The 22844-nt window shown below is 27.9% G+C and overlaps 3 protein-coding genes across 5 annotated transcripts; 1 reads left to right on the top strand and 2 right to left on the bottom strand.

The window, feature by feature from the left end:
- Nucleotides 1–3103: 3103 nt before the first annotated feature.
- Nucleotides 3104–4904, bottom strand: LOC122854297 (ADP-ribosylation factor 6). The gene is made up of 5 exons (XM_044154810.1): nt 4699–4904; nt 3847–3988; nt 3666–3769; nt 3383–3581; nt 3104–3306 (listed from the first exon to the last, which is right to left on the bottom strand). Exons 2-5 carry the CDS (start codon nt 3926–3928, stop codon nt 3164–3166), a joined length of 528 nt encoding a protein of 175 aa, XP_044010745.1. The 5' UTR covers nt 3929–3988; nt 4699–4904; the 3' UTR covers nt 3104–3163.
- On the bottom strand, nt 4788–7320 carry LOC122854298 (eukaryotic translation initiation factor 1A, X-chromosomal). Its single transcript, XM_044154811.1, has 5 exons — nt 7174–7320; nt 6869–6952; nt 6345–6581; nt 6147–6247; nt 4788–6057 (listed from the first exon to the last, which is right to left on the bottom strand). The coding sequence occupies exons 1-5, from the start codon at nt 7187–7189 to the stop codon at nt 6052–6054; spliced, it is 444 nt and encodes a 147-aa protein (XP_044010746.1). The 5' UTR covers nt 7190–7320; the 3' UTR covers nt 4788–6051.
- Nucleotides 7321–7626: 306 nt separating this feature from the next.
- LOC122854296 (H(+)/Cl(-) exchange transporter 5) lies at nt 7627–13092 on the top strand. Of its 3 annotated transcripts, none has more exons than XM_044154807.1 (10): nt 8106–8221; nt 8822–8934; nt 9381–9567; nt 9628–9977; nt 10042–10203; nt 10275–10562; nt 10635–10817; nt 10890–11104; nt 11168–12106; nt 12189–12470. In XM_044154807.1, exons 2-10 carry the CDS (start codon nt 8836–8838, stop codon nt 12277–12279), a joined length of 2514 nt encoding a protein of 837 aa, XP_044010742.1. In that variant the 5' UTR covers nt 8106–8221; nt 8822–8835; the 3' UTR covers nt 12280–12470. The 3 variants fall into 3 exon arrangements, with proteins under 3 accessions (XP_044010744.1, XP_044010742.1, XP_044010743.1); XM_044154808.1 differs by having other exon boundaries at nt 8115–8221; nt 8755–8934; nt 12189–12616; XM_044154809.1 differs by lacking the exon at nt 8822–8934 and having other exon boundaries at nt 7627–8221; nt 12189–13092.
- The last annotated feature ends 9752 nt before the right edge of the window (nt 13093–22844 follow it).

Raw genomic sequence — 22844 nt, 5'->3', positions numbered from 1 at the left:
CAGTAGATTCTTGAAGCATTTTTCTTATTTTTTTTCTTCTTATTTTTGACGAGAGCTGGAGGGTGGTTTTTTTATTTTCTAAATTCCTTTCTATTTGTCTTTTATATATACACAGTAGATAATAATTTTTTTTTTATTTCTAATTTATGGTTTTATCATTTGATATGACTTTGTTGATACATCATTTATTTTTGTCTATTAATTTTTATGTATTTATTTAAAATATACATATTATTTTAGATGTCTTTTGCAGACATGAAACTACATGCAAATTCATATTTCCCACTTGGAGGATATAATTTATTTTATTTGTTTTTTTTTTCTTTTTGAAATAGTAGTATTTCCTTGGGCTAGACTACCTTTTGGTACTTGAGCCCTCAGGTGTCATGGAAAATATGTAAATCTACACTTTCAACAATTACATCCTCTTGTCTCTTTGCTACCCTCTTTTTGCATCAAGCTTTTTTCATATGTGATAATGTGCAGTCTATTCTACATCTCACTTTACTATCTCATCTTTTTACTATTTGTCATCCTTCATGGCATCTTTCTGATATTCCTACTAAACATACCCCTCTGCTCACACTGGTCTATTATCATTTTTTTCATTGTCTTCAATATTTTTCTCTTTTACTTTTTATTTTTTTTATTTTTATCTTTACACTTTGTTTTTTACTCCCTTGCTCTTTTGGAATATATTATTATTTTCATTTTTTTTTTTTATATATAATGTGTGATGACCTCCATGCAACCTCACTGGGATGTGTTGTTTATACGTAAATGATTTATGTTTCAAATAATACTTTTTTGTGTGGATAAATTGTTTTTTCCTATTTTTTTTTTTATTAATGGGAGTTTTTTCGGTGAAAAGTTTTGTAGTTTGTTGGTATTTTAGCCCTCATAGTTTTTTTTTTTTTTAAATTTTGTGATATTACGTGCATAAAAGTTATAGTTATGATGAAATTTTGATGAAAAATATGTTTTTAATATATATGCTGAATATTACGAGAGTTGAATATTGAGTTATTAAATTTTATAATGAAAATCATTTATTTTAATAAATAAATTAATATTCATTGTATTTATGTTTATGAAATTGATTGAATTTAAATTAATTAATTATATTATTTTTTTATTTTACATCAATTAGTATTGATGGAAATTTCGAATGATATTTTTAAGAAAATTTCGAAACAATTAAATTAAACCACAAATTAATTAACTTAAATTCAATCAATTTGGTTGTTTTTTTTTTTTATTATTTTATAGAAGAATTCATACAGAAAATTATTATATTAATTTTTTTGTTTTTTTTCTTTTTAATTATACAAATATAGTAAAAATAAAATGTACATTGAATGTAATGAATAATTTCAGTCATTTCTGTATATAGTACACACCAGTGATGAAAGAAAAATATATATTTTTGTATTTTTTTTTTTATTAACCCTCGCCAAAATAGCATTCTTGATTTAAATTTAAAATGAAAAAAATAATAATAATATTAAAAAATAAATAAATCAATAAGCTTGAACTTGAAAATGACTTAATGGCAAAAAAAAAAAACAATTAAAATTCATATTTTTTTCTAAATTTCAATTATCTTTTATTTTTTTGTCTTTTTTTAATTTTTTTTTTGTTATTTATGGAATGCAATTATTGGCAATTTTAATAATATTTATTTTATGAATCCGTATGTTAATCAAGAATAATTTTTTTTTATTTATATATATATACTTTTTTTTTAATTTATATTTGACACTTTAATTATTTATATTTAAAAAAAAAAAAAAAGAAAATTATTCTTACGGTATTCAATTTAAATAAACTGACTAATTGAATAATTAATTTTTTCATTGCTTTTAGTACTTTAATTAAATTATCATTGAAAGTATGAAGAAAAAAAGTTAAAAAAAAAAAAAAAGTTTAATAGACAAATGATTTTTTACATCACACTACATAACTAGTTTTTTTTTTTTTTTCTTCCTTTTTTTTTTTAACATTGGATACACACGTTTTAACCAAATAATAATATTTTAAAATTTCTCCAATTGTTTTTTTCTTTCTAATGATAAATTTTCGCACATTCGCTACTTGAATTTTTACTATTTAATTATTTCACTGAATTTTATAACAATTTTTTTTTCATTAAAAAAAATATGAAATATTGACAACAAAATCCGTAATTATTATTATTTTTCGCACGTAAACAGTTGTCATAAATAATTGTTAATTAATGCGAGGTACATTAAATTATTTTTATACAATTTTAATAATATTATTACATTTCTATTTGATTTTTAAAGAAAAATAAAACGAATAAAATTAATTCGAATTTTAACAGTTAATTCGTAAATAACTAAACACCTCAAATACAAAAATTTATATTTTTTTTTTATCTTTTTTTTTTTTTATAGGAAAAAAGTCAGTCTATTTTACAATAAAAAGTTTATATTTTCATAATCTTTATAAACGAATAAAGCATTAACAGATTTTACATAATTTTTTTAATATTTTTCCTTTTGTCCGTTATTTAATTTTGTTAATATTATTTTGTGTTTTTTGGTACCTCGCTTGGAATTAAAATTCAAAGCCAAATAATATCTCAAATAAAATTAATTGAAAATATTGATAAGATATATTTGGCCTGGTGTTGTTGAACGATGAAGACACCGTGTGAATTGAAAAAACCCCTCGAAGTTACACTCTATACATAAATAAAATGCCATTGTACACATTTATAATTTACATTCCTTCACGTTCGTTATTTTTATTTTTTATTTGTGTACATCAAACAACTAACTGTCTGCCTCATTAAACACTTTTTTTATTTATTTTATTTTTATTATTATTCATCATCATCATCATACGATAGACCATTCAATTTATTAATTTTTTTTAAATTTTTTTATTGGCATATAATTGAATAATCCTTAACTTTGTATTATTTATTTATTTTTTAAATTCAATTTTCCTTTTGCATTAATTATTTTAAACTTATTAATATTTAAATAAATTCTTTTTTTGTTTTAAATTATTAATTCCTGTTGTTGAATGTTTTTTTTTTTTTTTTTTTTTTTGTGGAGCACATGGCAGGTATTAATAATACGTTGTTGTAAAAATCCCTTGGAATATATATAACATTAAAAACTAACTAAATAATTCATAATTTGTGATTACTAGTCAACCATGTAAGGCCCTCATAAAGTCCATCACCAGTCGTTGCACATGATGGCTGAACATACCAATTTCTATCACGTATTCTTGTAAGTCCCAATTTTTCTTGTATCTCATGTGGTTTCATAGCTATTAAATAAAACAAGAGTACAATTATTATTTATTGATGAGTCAAATTGATTTGTTTGTTTAAAAAATTAATTACCATCAGGAAGATCTTGCTTATTGGCAAATATTAAAATAATAGCATCACGCATTTCTCTGTCATTAATAATACGATGTAATTCTTGACGAGCTTCGTCAATTCTGTCTCGATCAGCACAATCAACGACAAATATTAGTCCTTGAGTACCAGTGTAATAATGACGCCATAACGGGCGTATTTTATCTTGACCGCCCACATCCTACCGGTCAAAAAAAAATATATTAAATATTTAATTAATACTTATCGCTATATTAAAATAATATTCATTCATTTATCAACTTACCCAAACATTAAATTTTACATTTTTATATGTTACAGTTTCAACATTGAAGCCTACAGTTGGTATAGTTGTCACAGATTGACCCAATTTTAATTTATACAATATTGCTAATTAATTATTATTAAGAAAAATTTATAATTTTAATTATTTAATTATTTGTTTTGTTTATGTAAAAAAAGGATACTTGTTTTACCAGCAGCATCAAGACCCAACATCAAAATTCTCATTTCTTTATTTCCAAATATTTTTGATAATAATTTACCCATTTTTTTTTTTTGTTTTATTTTGTTTCTTAATAATATTTTCTATCTATATATACAAGTTATCTGTAAATATAAAAATAATATTAAAAATATTTTAAATAATATTATAAAACAATTTAAAAAATAAAATAAAAACCTTGTTATTAATCAATGTATGTTTGTGTATGTATTGATTCTAGTTAACCAACTAAAAAAAAAAAGAAAAACAAAAATAAAAAAAAAATAACAACAAATTAAAAATAATCATAAAAACTTTTGTGAATCATGTGATATTATGATGAGGCATTTAACAAGTATTAAACTAAATTAATATTTTTAATAAATTTTAGTTAATGATTCATTGAAGGTCTTGTTTTTAGTTGTACACGTCACGAGAATAAATGTTTTTTTTTTTTTTCAATTATTATTGCAATAAACAATTAAAAATAAAGACTAAAATTGAAGAAAAAAAAAAAAAGAGCAATAATTAAAATAAAAATGAAATAAAAATAGTAAAATTAAAAATACAATTCATCTAAATACATGACAATTATTATTATTTATAAATTGACAATATTGATAAGATAAAAACACATATAACCTTTATGAGTAAAAAAAAAAAAGAAATAATAATTATTGCAAAATGAATTTTATTTGTCTCGTTTTTGGCTGGGCTGTGTGATTGATGAAAAATATATATTTAACCCTCAATTGCATGATGTGTGTAATATTTAAAAATTAATTAAAAAAAAAAAAATAGATAATATGTATTTGTGAGTATATGTATTACTTACCAATAAGCATTAATTTGCAATAATTTATAATCAACAAACGGGTACATCACAACACATACTTGCAATCATTTGTGTGATATTTTTTTCTCTTTTTTTTTTTTTTTTTAATTTTTTAATTTGCCCTATGCCAAATGCCACTTTGCTTGATAGTTGATGATAATCTTGTCCTCTTCGTCTATTCTTCTATGTCCACACCTATGTCACTATCTATGTGTTTTGTGCAGTTAAGTGTACATATATTTATAAAGACACTAACACACAAGCAAATTGGGTTTTTGATTAAACAACTTTTTTTTTTTTTTCTCCAATGATGCTATCATTTGTCACGGAGAGGCAAGATAAATAAATAATTTATCAATAATTAGTAATAAAGAAATCTTGATTATCTGCATGTTGTTTAGAAAATTTTTAGTTTTGTTTAGGTAATTAGAAAAATAATAAATTAAAAAGGAAAATGTTTATTATTTGTATTTCGAAAAATAAATTATAATCGAAATTTTCAAGTTATTTTACGTTATTTCGTTTCGTTGTAGAAAAAAAATGGAAATTCCATGAAATTAAAATGCAAAAATATGTAATTATACAAACAATTAATTATTCATGTTATTTTTCAACGTAAAAAATTGCAAATCACGTATGTTCACAGCTCCTGTAAGCAACAACATGTTTAGAATAAATTTTATGTATAGAAAATCGAAATTTCATTATTTATTTTTTTTTTTAATAACGAAAAAATTCTAAACAGCTTCTGCTCACAACCCCTAATAATTTCCAGCTATTAAAAATTGAAATTTAATTATTTAAATAACATATTAAATTTTTTTTACGTTTATTTGAAAAAACCAAGAAGAAATTAAGGTTTAAATAAGAGAATTAACAGAGAAATTACGACAAATATTTTTGTCAATGTATTTATTGAATATTGAACATAGCTGTAATGCAAGTTTCATGAATAATTTTTAAAAAAACTTTGACAATTGATTATTACCTAAATATTATCAGACAAAAATTTGATACTGTTATGTGTAAAATTTATATTGAAATGAACACAATAATCATTCATTGCACACACATTGTAGCACTTGCTGAAATATTAAATTATCTAATAAACTGACTTTAATTTAATCTGCCATTTGAATTAATTTTGATAATTGAATAATAATTTACAGAGTATTTATTCAAATAAAAAAAAAAAAAAAAAAAAAAGCAGCAAAACAACATGGTAGTATTTATTTTTATAGTTGGGATAATTAAAAAATCAATTGTTGTTTTTTTTTTGTGTTTCTCATGATGAATTTTATTTTTACCAAATTTTTTGTCCTACCATATGTTTTTTTATTATGCTGTGGTTCATCAGATCTAAAAAAAAATATAAACAAGTTATTTATATCCTTTTAACAAGCTGAAAGTTCATTTTGTAGATATTTTTTTTGCAATTTTCAACTTACATTGTCTACATCATCCTCATCATCATCACTGATTTCATCACCAAACTCAATGTCTTCATCAAAGCCATCTTCTACGAATGTAACAGTATCGTTGATACGGACTAAAAATAAAATATTAACAATTATTATCAACATTACACTAATTGTTAATTAAAATAAACAAAAAATGTAAATATTTCTTTTGATAAATGTATTTACCAGTTTCTGGGAATTCTCCATATGTCTTTAAATTTCTGGCTTCATCTGATGTGTATTTCAAAATAACATCAGCTTTAGCATCTTGGTAATCACGAAGACCAATCAGAATAATATCACCTTGATTAATCCATACTTTTTTACGCAATTTACCTCGTATGTGACAAAGACGTTTTACACCATCAAAACACATTGCTTCCAGGCGACCATTTCCAAGCATTTTTGTAACTTGTGCATATTCTAATTAATAAAAAAAATAAATAAACAATTAAATAAATATACTCCCTAAAATTTAAAGATTATAAACAAATAAATATCATTAAAATTAAATAATTAATTTACATTTTAAATAAACAATTTACATTTAATCAAATCAAGTTTTAAAAAAATTAATTTGATTTATCAAAATATCTCCACCATTTTTAAATTAATAACATATTAATAATCATGATTTAATTGACAAGAGAAAGTTTTTTTTTTTCTATATAGATATATATATTTATTAAAAAAAAAATTAATCATTTTACCTTGGCCATCTTCTTTGAAGACCAATTCACGTTTTTCAGTTTCATTTTCATTCTTTCCTCTCCTACGATTCTTTCCTCCCTTTCCTTTGAAAAATAAAATTAAAAATAATTAACACTAAATATATTTTCATGAACAAAGAAATTTATGAGTAATCCATTATAATATTTGTGAGTTTTTTTTGACATTATCAGGTTAGGCAGAAAAACCACATTGCAACACTGAAATTTAACTTTTTTTTTTTTTTGTACAAAACACTTGTTTAAATGTCATTTTGATATTGTTGATTATTAATTGATGTACGTACCCTTATTCTTCGGCATTATTGATGAATATTAATGACAATTAACTTGTAAATTAACAATAAATTTGCTGATTAAAAAACAGTACAGCAGATTGCGAGAGTGCACAACTCAATGCGCCAACAAGAGAGAGAAAACCGAGAAAACACAAGGACTTTTCTCTCTTTTGATCTGTCAGCCATTTTTGTTGTTAAAAATTTTTTTTTAAATAATTAAATAAATATTAAATTAATTAAAAAATAATACCAATAAATATTTCACCCTAATAATTAATTAATTAACAATAAATTCATTAATAATTATTAATTTTTATGTTTATTTTTCCATTTTTAAAAGTTGATTTGACTTGTTGACCAAAATAGTAACCTGAAGTTAGCAACAAATGCCGCCATCTTGTAACTTGTAAACAGTTGTAAATACGTCATAATAATTGGGTGTTTTTTTTTTTTATTATTAATTTATTATTACTATTATTATTTCTTCGTGATGTGTCATGTGTGTGTGTGTGTACATTTAATGATGAATTTTTTTTTTTTGTGATGAAATACGTTGATATATTTTGACATAAATGACTGTAAAAATAAACAAAACATTAATAAAATTTACAAAACAATAAGTGAATAATTTTTTAAAATAATTTGGCTTTAAAGTGAATATACAGCAAGCATCCATTTTTTTAAACACGTAATAATATCACATGATCAAAATATATATATTTTTTTAATCAACTGTACTTTTTTTTTTATATTTTTATTGTTATTATTGTGAATTATTTATTTATTGTCTCTTTCTAAACTTGAAATTCCTCAACACACCAATACAGAATAATAATAAAAAAAAAACATTCTACTTGTTTTGCATAAATGAAAATTATTTAAAAAAAAAGGAGCAGTTTTTTAATCAATTAATTATAAAAATAGACGTGCAAATAATGTGAAAGTAATTTTTGTATTTAAAAAAAAAAGTAGATCTTTTTTGGATCTTAATTAAAAAAATTGACGAATGATTTCTTTGAAGGATACTGATAATCCAGAATATTACACCTTGGAAATGGTAAGTTAGCTTAAAATTATATTTAAAAAATTTTACTTTTAATTGTTTTGTTGTTTTTTAATTGTCATTGTTTTGCTTGTTTGATAATTTTTTTTTTGTAATAAAAACGTGTCAATGACACAATAAATTTTAAATCATAATCTTTAATTTTTTTACTGATTATTTATTTAACAATAATCATAATAATTTAACTGTTAATTTTTTTGTTATCAATTATATTTTGGTTATTATTTAATCACGTGAATTATTGCTCCAAAAAAATCACTGGTTTAGCAATTACATTTGGAGACGTAATTTTTGAATTTTTCAACGTGCAGAAGGTCTAGTCATTTAGAGATTAATTAATAATAAAAAACAGATGTTAAATATTGTTTTTAAATCCGGATAAGATTAACCATTTGTCACATGACATACATTTTTTTCCTCAATCTAATTAATATTCTTAAATATTAAATATTAAAAACACACAAGTATACTTTTTCTCTCGAAATAACTCGTCATTTGTTGATGATAAATTTATCAATGTTTTCCAGTTGAATATTTAAAGTAAAAATAAAGTAAAAATACATATTATTTTTATTGATACTGTGTACAAAATAGATCATCGTTAAATTATGGAAAGGTTTCCATTGAAAGGTACAACAACATCTGCAATGAATGCACCAATTCATTCATCATCTGTTACAAGTTACAACTCATTATCTGGATCTCAGGTATGTATATTAAAATAAACAAATAAAACAATATTTGATAACAATTAAAATATGTTAAATTATATTTATCAATTAACATCAATTTATTTATCCAAGCAACAACATAATATTTCTCTTTGCCAAATTTTTATAATTATAAAACTGAAAAATTAAATTTATCAATAAGAGTACCATCATGTAAGTAAAATGTAAATTAAATAATAATTTTATTTGTTTATAAAATTTGACAATGACCCTCTGCACATTCGTCATTTAATTTACAAAATTAATCATGCGAATTAATGAAAAAAAAAAAAAGAAAATATATGTTTTTATAATATTTGCATGTTTGTTGTGAAATTGATGTTTGAATTATTACTTTCATCATGAAAAAAAAAATTTATTTATCATGTTTTATCACTGCTGATAATTTTTAATTTATTTATTTTTAAATTAATTAATTACAGACGAGTAATGGTTTAGAGACAAGTGGTGGTGATGCACGTTTACGAACAAGTGCTGTTAATCGTGGAGTAAATATCAGTAGTGACGAGGACATGTTGGAGCCAAGTCAACAATCAACATCATCATCACATACAGCTAATAATTCTTATCTTGAAAGAAGTATACGTCTTGAAGATGCAACATCACACTGTAAGTTTAATATATAATTAAATTATTAAATATAAATGAATGAAAAATTTTTTTAAATAGTTTCAGTTGAATCAGATGAAATACCTGGTATTGGACAGTATGAAGATTTTCATACAATTGATTGGCAACGTGATATTGCACGTGATCGTATGAGACATCGTTATATTGTTAAAAAACGTCATGATTCAATTTGGGATCTTATAAAAGGTGCACATGATGCATGGTCAGGATGGTTATGTGTTTTATTAGTTGGTATATTTACTGGTGTTGCTGCTGGTATTATTGATATTGGTACATCATGGATGTCTGATTTAAAATTTGGTATTTGTCCACAAGCATTTTGGTTAAATAAAGAACAATGTTGTTGGAGTTATAATGAAACAACATTTGATGGTGGTAATTGTTCACAGGTAAATTATAAATATATAAATATTATTATGTTTTTTATTTTATTAAATTATTTATTTATTATAGTGGTTACCATGGCCAGAAGTATTTGGACAAGCTAAAGATGGTGTTGGACCATATATAATTTCTTACATGTTTTATATTGCATGGGCATTAATATTTGCATCATTATCAGCATCATTAGTCAGAATGTTTGCTCCATATGCATGTGGATCTGGTATTCCAGAGGTAAAAAAATTTAAATTACCATTCAAATTATCATTGTTTATATTAATTATATTGTTTATTATTTTTTATAGATTAAAACAATTTTAAGTGGTTTTATAATTCGTGGTTATTTGGGTAAATGGACATTGATAATAAAATCAGTTGGTTTAATATTATCAGTATCTGCTGGTTTAAGTTTAGGCAAAGAAGGTCCAATGGTACATATTGCTTCATGTATTGGAAATATATTTTCATATTTATTTCCAAAATACGGAAGAAATGAAGCTAAAAAAAGAGAAATATTATCTGCAGCTGCTGCTGCTGGTGTGTCTGTTGCTTTTGGTGCACCAATTGGTGGTGTACTATTTAGTCTTGAAGAGGTAAAATATTATTTACTCAATTATGCACCAATTACAAGCCTTGATTTACATTTTTGTTTTGTTAAATTACAGGTCAGTTATTATTTTCCATTAAAGACATTGTGGCGTTCTTTTTTTTGTGCATTAGTTGCAGCATTTGTCCTACGTTCAATAAATCCATTTGGTAATGAACATTCTGTATTATTTTATGTTGAATATAACAAACCATGGATTTTCATTGAACTCATACCATTTGTGTTGCTTGGAATTATTGGGGTAATTTAATATAAATTATTTATAAATATTTATTTGAGCTATAATAATATTTAAATTTTTTAAAATTAACAGGGTGTTATTGCAACAATATTTATAAAAGCAAATTTATACTGGTGTAGATATCGTAAAACATCAAAACTTGGTCAATATCCAGTAACAGAAGTTTTAGCTGTAACTGTTTTAACAGCAATTATTGCATTTCCAAATCCATACACAAGAATGAATACAAGTCAATTGATATACCTGTTATTTCGCAAGTGTGGTGTATCAAATGCTGACATGTTATGGTAATTTTTTTATCACTATTATGATTTATAATTAAAATAACATTACTTGTTTTTTTTTTGCAGTGATTATAATCGTGATTTTACAAATACAAATTCAACAATTGAAACAGCATCAGCTGAACCAGGTGTATATAATGCAGTTTGGTTATTAATGTTTACATTAATGATAAAATTAATAATGACAATATTTACATTTGGTATTAAAGTACCATGTGGTTTATTTATTCCATCATTGGGTATGGGTGCAATTGTTGGACGAATTGTTGGTATTGGAATGGAACAATTAGCATATAATTATCCTCATTTTTGGTTATTTAGTGAAGAATGTACTGTTGGAACAGATTGTATAACACCTGGTTTATATGCAATGGTTGGTGCTGCAGCAGTATTAGGTGGTGTTACAAGAATGACTGTATCATTAGTTGTTATTATGTTTGAATTAACTGGTGGTGTACGTTATATTGTACCATTAATGTGTGCAGCAATGGCTAGTAAATGGGTTGGTGATGCACTTGGTAAACAGGGTGTTTATGATGCACATATTGCATTAAATGGTTATCCATTTTTAGATAGTAAAGATGAATTTCAACATACAACACTTGCTGCTGATGTTATGCAACCAAAACGTAATGAAATATTACATGTATTAACACAAGATTCAATGACTGTTGATGATGTTGAAATGTTATTAAAAGAAACAGAACACAATGGTTTTCCAGTAATTGTATCAAAAGAATCACAATATCTTGTTGGTTTTGTATTACGACGTGATTTAAATTTAGCAATTGCTAATGTTAAAAAAATGATTGATGGAATAACAAAACAATCACTTGTATTATTTACAAATGGTAATAATTTACCTGTACATACACCAACACCATTGAGACTTAAAAAAATATTGGATATGGCACCAATAACAATTACTGATCAAACACCAATGGAGACTGTTGTTGATATGTTTAGAAAATTAGGACTTAGACAAACTCTCGTCACTCATAATGGGTAAGGCTTTTGTGATTTATTTAATTTTGATATTTTTGATAATTCACTTTTGATAATTTATATGTTTATTGGTTATTTTCAGACGACTGTTAGGAGTTATTACGAAAAAAGATGTTCTCAGACATGTGAAGCAGCTTGATAATGAAGATCCAAATTCTGTTTTATTTAATTAACATTAATAAGTATAATAAATAATTCATAAAAGGTATGAGAGAGTATGTATATTTTTTTCTTTTTTTTTTTACAATGTTATGTACACAATTAGTGTTTTTTTTTTAAATAATGACCTTGATTAATGATCTTTATACGTTAAAAACTCAAATATTTATTTCAATTATACAAAAATATATTTTAATCGCTCAACGATAAAATAATATTGATTCAAACTAATTTACTATTTATAGTTATGAATTTTATTTGTTTTTTATCATCAAGTGTAAGATAATCTTTCGATATTAATAATTATAGAGCATAGATTTTGTAGAAAATTAAATTAATATTTAATAATTATATTTTAAAGTTGAATTTTTATTTATTTAATTTTTTGCACTAAAAAAAAATTTGGAAACGTAAATTTACGAAAAATTTTCAGAATAATTAGAGGATTATAAAGTGAAGAAAGTAAGCATCCACAAACAGAAAATATCTCCTTGTTCATCCTATATTCTTGATACAAATCTGCCATTTTTTTGAAAAATATTTATAGAATTTTTGAAAAATTAGGAGAGTTAAAAGTAGAGGAAGCAAATTTCTCAAAACATCGAATACCTCTTCGATTATTCTATGTTCCTGATACCAAGACAATTTTTTTTTCACGAAATTTTAAGCGAATTTTAAAAAAAATTAGGGACACATAAAGTACAGGAAGTAAATTCCTCAAAACATCAAATACCTCTTCGGTTATTTTATTCTCCTGATACTAAAATGGTTTTTTTTTTTTTAATTGACGGTGAAATTTTGAATTGATCAGGGAATTATAAAGCAAAAGAAATAAAGTTCTTAAAACATGAAATACCTCTTTGCTCTTTCTATGTTCCTGATACTTGAAAGTTTTTTTTCCACACAAATTTTTTCAAATTTAAAAAAAAAATTTTTTTGAAAATACCTCCTTGCTCTTTCTATTTTCCTGATACTCAAAATTTTTTTTTTTCATCAAATTTCAAAAAATTTGTGGAAAAAAAAATATCCAAGTATCAGGAACATAGAATGAGCGAGGAGGTATTTTTAAAAATATCAGTCATTTTTTCTTCTTTGTTTCATTATTTTATACCCTGATATACCAAAAAAATTTTTTTTTTATCAAATTTCAGAAAATTTGTGGAAAAAAAAATATATAAGTATCAGGAATATAGAATGAGCAAGGAGGTATTTTTAAAAATATCAAATACCTCTTCGCTCATTCTATGTTCCTGATACTCGAAAATTTTTTTTTTTCGAAATATTTTGAAAAATCATAAATTTGTATTAGGAATATAGAATGAGCAAGGAGGTATTTTTAAAAATATCAAATACCTCTTTGCTCATTCTATGTTCCTGATACTCAAAAATTTTTTTTTTATCAAATTTCAGAAAATTTGTGGAAAAAAAAATATCCGAGTATCAGGAACATAGAATGAGCGAGGAGGTATTTTTAAAAATATCAAATACCTCTTTGCTCGTTCTATGTTCCTGATACTCGAAAATTTTTTTTTTCGAAATATTTTGAAAAATCATAAATTTTTATTAGGAATATAGAATGAGCAAGGAGGTACTTATTCGCTTATTTCCTATTTTTTTTTTTTCATTACTAACTAACTGGGATTGGGTAAATGAAAAAAAACCAAATACGTATTTGATGAATTAAAATTTTTATTATAATATCATAATAGGGCATAGGTACAATAAAACTCATAAATCTTGTGTTTGTGTGCAGTCATATAATTTTATTATTTTATTTAGTATAACTAGAAGATATATTTAAAAATTTATTCTTCTTTTATTTAATAATATATTTTATTTTCCATTTAAATAATATCATAATTACAAACTAAATCAATTATTATTTTTTTGATCTTTATTATTCAAAACATAAATTAATTATCGATTAATGACCTAGATATATATATTATTATTTTTTTGAATCATCAACTTTATTAATTTTATTCTTTTCCTATTTATTTAATTATTATTTTCAAAACATAATTCACATTACACATTGATCTTTAATATTTTAAAATCATAATGAAAAATATTTTATTTATACCAATCATTATATCCACACGTGATTCAAGTTAATAATATTATCAACATAATTTTTATATTAATAAATATACACAATACAAAGTATAATTTAAAAAAGAAAAATCATCAATATGATGATAATTTACATGTACATATTGTGACGAGACTCGCTCGTCTACCTTAAATTAAAATTATATTTATTTTTCTTGAATATTTTTTCTTTATTATTATTATTGTACGGTTGACCAGGGACGCTTTTATTATTCTTATTTTTGTGAGTAAAGAGGGGAATAACCGGTTTGTACACTAATAATATCCCCTCTAGTACTACCGTTCCCACCGTGTGCCCTACTATGATTTTGACTGGTCAATTTGAGTAACTTCATTGAGATTGGTCCATATCAGTCATAGTGGGAATAAAATTGGAAAGGGTAGAATCACAGCTATTTAAGCTGTGGCACAGCACACACAAGACACTTTCCCTTGCCTACAGCCGCAGTGAGTCCAGGTTCTCTGGTGAGCCATCCCAGAACCTCGGACAACCCCTCCCTTGCCCCTTAGGTCATTACCAGTCAGGATATCTCAGGAGTCATCCATCCTAAGATTCCCCTTTATCTTGGTCATTGTCAGTATTGTGTAGTTCTTTTGTTTCCCTTTGTTAGTAAGCGTACTTGGTCAATCATTTATTGTGTTGTATTTGGATATTTGATAAACTTTCGTATTTAATTATTAAATAAACTTGGTTAATTTTGAGTACATTAATTATCGTTTTGTTGAGTGATTTATTTTCCCATTGTTTTATTATTTCAGTGACGTAATTTTAATATTCTTTACCCGTCCCTCTCTCCACAAACCAGCATACTAAGCGACCCAGGCAAACCCCTCAACTTAATTTTAGAATTATATTTTCAGGAACGGATCAGCATCATTGGACTCATTAGATTATTGGATTTTAGTGATTTCTGTGATTTTTGTGATTTCTGTGATTATTTGGCTATTTGGTATTTGGTATTTGGTATTTGGTATTTGGTTATTTGGCTATTTGGTATTTGGTATGGTGGCATCAGAAAACCCTTTCTTTAGTGTGTTTTAAGTTTAAGAAGAAAAATAATAAAAAAAAAAAAAAAGAAAAGAAAAAAACAACGTGTCCAGCCCAGGTTCATCGGCGAGTCATCCCGGAACCATGTTAATTAAAGTGAGCATAAAGGATTCAGTGCAGGATTATCAGTGGAATTATAAGAGTAATAATGTGATTGTGAAGGGAAACTGTGAAAAAAAAAAAAAGGATAACTACGCGCTACGTCCTGGTGCATTCTTATGGTCACAGATTGAAGGTAAGATAAACGGATTTAGTTTTACCACGCGGTGACAAGAGAAAAAAAAATGTATACAAAAAAAAATATGTATACAGATATTCCTTCGCCGAGTTTACTCTTTATCTTACTCTACCTTCATCTATCCCCACTATTATAAAACTTATTTATTGTACTCCCACCCGTTTACCGTAATCTTAAAAGCTTATTCTTACTTCCCCTCTTTTAGAAAAAAAAAATAAAATTCTTCCTCCCACCTATTTATTGCTACTATAAAATTTATCTCTGATACTCCCACCCATCTACTGTTATTTTAACATCCCCACTATACAGTAAAATGTATTTACAATATCCCCACCTATTTCCAGTAACTTTAGGTTCAGTGGCGAGTCATCCCGAAGCCATGGGTTACTGTAATAAGTAGCGGCCCTCCGGTAAAATAATAAATCCCATTTATTCAAGACTAATTATGTTACGACAAATTAAATTTTGTTGTAATAATTAGTCAGCCCACCGGAGAAATATATAATTCCCATTTACTCCAGATTAACTATGTTACGACAAATTAGATTTTGTTGTAATAATTAGTCGGCCCTCCGAAAAAAAAAAAAGGAATTCCCATATAAATTCGACTAATTATGTTACGATAGATTAATTTCTATTGTAATAATTAGTCGGCCCTCCGGTAAAATAATAAACCCCATTTATACCAGGCTAATTATGTTATAGTAGATTAAATTCTATTGTAATGATTAGTCGGTCCTCCGGATAAATCAAATACCCCACAATCCCAAGACTGATTATGTTATGATAAATTAAATTCTATTGTAATAATTAGTCGGCCCTCCGGTAAAATAATAAATCCCATTTATCCAAGACTAATTATGTTACGACAAATTAATTTTTGTTGTAATAATTAGTCAGCCTACCGGAAAAATAAATAAATCCCATTTATTCCAGACTGATTATGTTACGAAGAATTAAATTCTGTTGTAATAATCAGTCAGCCCACCGGAGAAAAATATAAATCCCATTTATTCCAGATTAATTATGTTATAGTAGATTAAATTCTGCTGTAATAATTAGTCGGCCCTCCGGAGAAATGTAATTCCCATTTAAATTTTGACTAATTATGTTATAGTAGATTAAATTCTGCTGTAATAATTAGTCGGCCCTCCGGAGAAATACAATTCCCACATAAACTAGACTAATTATGTTATAGTAGATTGAATTCTATTGTAATAATCAGTCAGCCCTCCGGAGAAATGTAATTCCCATTTAAATTTTGACTAATTATGTTATAGTAGATTAAATTCTATTGTAATAATTAGTCGGCCCTCCAGATAAATAATATTCCCCTTAATCCCAGGACTGATTATGTTACGATAAATTAGATTTTGTTGTAATAATCAGTCGGCCCTCCGGAAAAATAAATAATTCCCATTTTTATTAGACTAATTATGTTATAGTAAATTAAATTTTATTGTAATAATTAGTCGGCCCTCCGGAAAAATAAATAAATCCCATTTATTCCAGACTGATTATGTTACGACGAATTAAATTTTGTTGTAATAATCAGTCAGCCCACCGGAGAAAAATATAAATCCCATTTATTCCAGATTAATTATGTTATAGTAGATTAAATTCTGCTGTAATAATTAGTCGGCCCTCCGGAGAAATGTAATTCCCATTTAAATTTTGACTAATTATGTTATAGTAGATTAAATTCTGCTGTAATAATTAGTCGGCCCTCCGGAGAAATACAATTCCCACATAAACTAGACTAATTATGTTATAGTAGATTGAATTCTATTGTAATAATCAGTCAGCCCTCCGGAGAAATGTAATTCCCATTTAAATTTTGACTAATTATGTTATAGTAGATTAAATTCTATTGTAATAATTAGTCGGCCCTCCAGATAAATAAAATTCCCCTTAATCCCAGGACTGATTATGTTACGATGAATTAGATTTTGTTGTAATAATCAGTCGGCCCTCCGGAAAAATAAATAATTCCCATTTTTATTAGACTAATTATGTTATAGTAAATTAAATTTTATTGTAATAATTAGTCGGCCCTCCGGAAAGATAAATAAATCCCATTTATTCCAGACTGATTATGTTACGACGAATTAAATTTTGTTGTAATAATCAGTCAGCCCACCGGAGAAAAATATAAATCCCATTTATTCCAGATTAATTATGTTATAGTAGATTAAATTCTGCTGTAATAATTAGTCGGCCCTCCGGAGAAATGTAATTCCCATTTAAATTTTGACTAATTATGTTATAGTAGATTAAATTCTGCTGTAATAATTAGTCGGCCCTCCGGAGAAATACAATTCCCACATAAACTAGACTAATTATGTTATAGTAGATTGAATTCTATTGTAATAATCAGTCAGCCCTCCGGAGAAATGTAATTCCCATTTAAATTTTGACTAATTATGTTATAGTAGATTAAATTCTATTGTAATAATTAGTCGGCCCTCCAGATAAATAAAATTCCCCTTAATCCCAGGACTGATTATGTTACGATAAATTAGATTTTGTTGTAATAATCAGTCGGCCCACCGAAGAAATAATATATCCCATTTATACCAGACTGATTATGTTATAATAAATTAATTTTTATTGTAGTAATTAGCCAGCCCTCCGGAAAAACAAAATTCCCCTTAATCCCAGGACTAATTATGTTGCGATAAGAAAAATTTTATTGTAATAATTAGTCAGCCCACCGGAAAAGTACAAATCCCATTTAAAATACGACTAATTAGGTTGCGATGGATTAATTTCTTTTGTAATAATTAGACGGCCCTCCGGAAAAATAAATAATTCCCATTTATTCCAGACTAATTATGTTATAATGAATTGATTTTCATTGTAATAATTAGTCGGCCCTCCGGTGAAATAATAATTCCCATTTATTCAAGACTATCTATGTTACGATAAATTAAATTTTTTTGTAATAATTAGTCGGCCCACCGGAAAAATTTCTATCCCCCTTAATCCCAAGACTAATTATGTTATAATAAATTAATTTTTATTGTAATAATTAGTCGGCCCTCCGGAAAAATAAATAATTCTCACTTATTCCAGACTAATTATGTTATAGTAGATTAAAATCTATTGTAATAATTAGTCAGCCCTCCGGAAAAATATAATTCCCACTTTATTCGATTAATTATGTTATAATAAATTAAGTTTTCATTGTACTAATTAGTCGGTCCACTGGAGGAAAATAATATCCCATTCGTTCTACGACTGATTACGTTGCGTTGAATCAATTTTTATTGTAATAATTAGTCAGCCCACCGGAGAAAAAGTAATTCCCGTTTATTCCACGGCTAATCATGTTGCGATAAATTAAGTTTTGTTGTAATGATTAGCCAGCCCACCGGAAAAATTCATTCCCATTTACCATGCGACTAAATATTATTGTGATGAATTAATTTTTATTGTAATAATTAGTCAGCCTACCGGAAAATTCAATTTCCATTTAATTTTACGACTAATTATGCACCATGAATCATCGAAAAATTTGTTGGAAGGAGTGGGAGTCATCCACTTCCACAGATTCCCCTCTTTTCCCGAGTATGAAGTAGGCTGTCATCCCCACTTGTGGCCAGAATTTCCCCACCCTCGAAATTGCCCCCTATTCACTATATAGGCCGATCCAAGGCTTCAGAACATTCAGTAGCTAATCACGCGCGTACCTGCTAAGTCGTAAGATTACTAAGTCTCGGAATATTGTATGTGCAGTGCAGTATTTAAAGGATTTTTCTGGATTATATTTTATTTCGCAGTCGGTCTTTCCATTTTCTTTTGCGTCAATTAAATTGCCCTAATCCCACATTCGCCACTTACGATCCTTACCGTTGCTATTATGGGTGACGAGGAGACATCCTCACCCCCTGGACCATCAGGCACCATACCTAAGCGTAGAGGGCGGAAACCCAAGGCCCAGTCAGTTGATCTTGAAGTTGAAGAGACCCCAGTGGATTCGACTAGTGAAGGAGACTTCCCTCTTAAGAGAAACACCCGCGGTCGTAAGAAAATAACCGGGAACCCCCCTGTTAACATTTTCGTATCAGATCCTTCACCAGAGGATCTCGGAGCTACATCCAGACCATCTGGTGAAGACCGTGTTCCTACCCCACCTTCTCAGAACGCAGTCCCAGTTATCGACCAAGAGTCGTCCTCTTTAGTCACGCAGCCCCCCCAAAAGACTTCTACCAAACCACCCTCGGAACCAGTTACCAAAGACCCTGCTGTTTTTCGCAGTACAATTGGGTCTAGGTACCTGGCCACCCACAAGAAAATTGACCCATTTTCTTCAACCCCTAGCCCTGCAAACGATCACGAGCTTCACGCCGGCCGTGGTTATCGTAGTGATTGCCGCTTATGCGCAACCGAGCGATTTAACAATATATTGCGTACTCGGTATGCAGGTTTAGACGACGATGCCCCAAACCATGAGCCTGCCTCACCCGCTCGTGCCAATCCACCTCAGGGAGGATCAAACCTCAACCCACCCGTGCATAATGAACCCCGTTATCCGGCACCTAGACGCGTAATTATACCTCCAGCTGAGGACCTTCACATCTTAGAGACCAACACCCACAATCGCAGCATGCCTAATTTGTTAAGGATCTTGGGAAGCTGGAAGTTGTCTTATTCAGGCCACCCTGGAGAGGACGTGGAAGAATTTCTGTATCGGGTGGAACAGGCAAGGTTGTGCACAGGGGCGAGTGATCGCGCACTGTTGCTAACCATGTCTTTCTGTATGAAAGGCCCAGCGTTAACCTGGTATATGACCCACGAAACCAAGTTCGATTCATGGTTAGCCGCGAAGGCTGCTCTTCGTGCCAGTTTTTCCGACCCGGATTATCAACGTGCATTACGTGAAGAAATCGACAAGCGCGTACAAGGGCCAAACGAATTAGTTCGAAATTTTATTTCATGTATGCGTGGTTTATTCCAAAGAACGGATCCCCCCTGGTCAGAATCGGAGCGTGTACACTACACTATCCGCAACTTGTTGCCCACCTTCCAGCGCCGAATTTCAGCCCGTCATTCCCCAACCCTGTACGAGGTGGAATTAGAGGCGATTCGACAAGAAAAGATTACACAATCTGCCCAATCACGTCGTCTACCACCTCGTCCAGATCAGTCGTTATGTCCCGGTTTCGCCTGCCCCCTAACCCGTTCACCTGCTCCCTCTGATCCTTTTCAAGATGTCCTAAGTTATCTAGTGATTGAGGAGCCATCCTGTCCAGATAATGAAGGATACGGTTTCTCTTATGAGGGTTAGTGATTGACAACACCATAGACGTTTTATTCCCCCAAGTTAACCCACCGACTATTGACACTCCAATTTATAACTTCAATTGGGCAACATCCTGGCTGTCATTTTAATGATTGCTCGGATTGCCTTAGGCATTTTATCTTTTTGTTGTCATAAACCAGGTGCAACGGTACAACAACAGAAGCCAGAAGCCGATAGGAGTCCGCAGAAGGGAGCCCGAAAAGAAGAGGAGGGAAAATTAAGGAGGATGCTGTGACGAGACTCGCTCGTCTACCTTAAATTAAAATTATATTTATTTTTCTTGAATATTTTTTCTTTATTATTATTATTGTACGGTTGACCAGGGACGCTTTTATTATTCTTATTTTTGTGAGTAAAGAGGGGAATAACCGGTTTGTACACTAATAATATCCCCTCTAGTACTACCGTTCCCACCGTGTGCCCTACTATGATTTTGACTGGTCAATTTGAGTAACTTCATTGAGATTGGTCCATATCAGTCATAGTGGGAATAAAATTGGAAAGGGTAGAATCACAGCTATTTAAGCTGTGGCACAGCACACACAAGACACTTTTCCCTTGCCTACAGCCGCAGTGAGTCCAGGTTCTCTGGTGAGCCATCCCAGAACCTCGGACAACCCCTCCCTTGCCCCCTTGGAGTTGGAGTCATCCATACCATAGTCTTAGGAAGCGGAGCCATCCCTTCCACCAAGGTCTAGGAGCAGGAGTCATCCATCCTAAGATTCCCCTTTATCTTGGTCATTGTCAGTATTGTGTAGTTCTTTTGTTTCCCTTTGTTAGTAAGCGTACTTGGTCAATCATTTATTGTGTTGTATTTGGATATTTGATAAACTTTCGTATTTAATTATTAAATAAACTTGGTTAATTTTGAGTACATTAATTATCGTTTTGTTGAGTGATTTATTTTCCCATTGTTTTATTATTTCAGTGACGTAATTTTAATATTCTTTACCCGTCCCTCTCTCCACAAACCAGCATACTAAGCGACCCAGGCAAACCCCTCAACTTAATTTTAGAATTATATTTTCAGGAACGGATCAGCATCATTGGACTCATTAGATTATTGGATTTTAGTGATTTCTGTGATTTTTGTGATTTCTGTGATTATTTGGCTATTTGGTATTTGGTATTTGGTATTTGGTATTTGGTTATTTGGCTATTTGGTATTTGGTATTTGGTATTTGGTATTTGGTTATTTGGCTATTTGGTTATTTGGTTAGTTTTAGTGACGTTTTTAGGTAAATTTTAGCGTCGTAGAATAAAATTTTCCGTCCCCCCTATTTTGTCTGTAACATTAGTTGATCCGCGTCCCGAGCAAAATTTTAAAATTGAGTGAGAAGGTAATGTCACGTTACAATATTTAAATTGATTATCATTGTTTTTGTTTTTTTATTATTTCATAAAAATTACAACGTCGAAATATATAGGTCATTATTGAAACAGTAATTTATATATTTCTTTACATTATAATATTGTTTTTTCGATATTATTTTGTGTATTTCGTTTATCCTTAAACGATATATTTTTTTTTTTAATATTTAATTTGAATCATAAAGCAGTAAAGCACTTTTGTTTATTATTTTTAATATATTATTTTGTAGAATGCTGAAGCTCGAGAGTCATTCTTAAAAGTATTGAAATTAAAATAATTTATTAATAATTTATAAGCATTTGGATTGTTTTTGTTAGGATAAATTATTTAGATGACAATATTTTTGCGCATTTTAGTGTATAAATTTAATTATTATTATGATTGTGGATTTAATAAGCAAGAATTAGTTCAATGTATTACTCATTAACGAGCAATAAATGAACTTGATATTTTTTATAATTTTAATTAGCTTTTGTGGACGGGTTGGCATAGTTAAGACTAACT

The sequence above is a fragment of the Aphidius gifuensis genome, linkage group LG4 (genome assembly GCF_014905175.1).
Source record: "Aphidius gifuensis isolate YNYX2018 linkage group LG4, ASM1490517v1, whole genome shotgun sequence".
In the NCBI taxonomy this organism is placed as follows: domain Eukaryota; kingdom Metazoa; phylum Arthropoda; class Insecta; order Hymenoptera; family Braconidae; genus Aphidius; species Aphidius gifuensis.
This window is presented reverse-complemented; position numbering and strand designations above follow the sequence as displayed.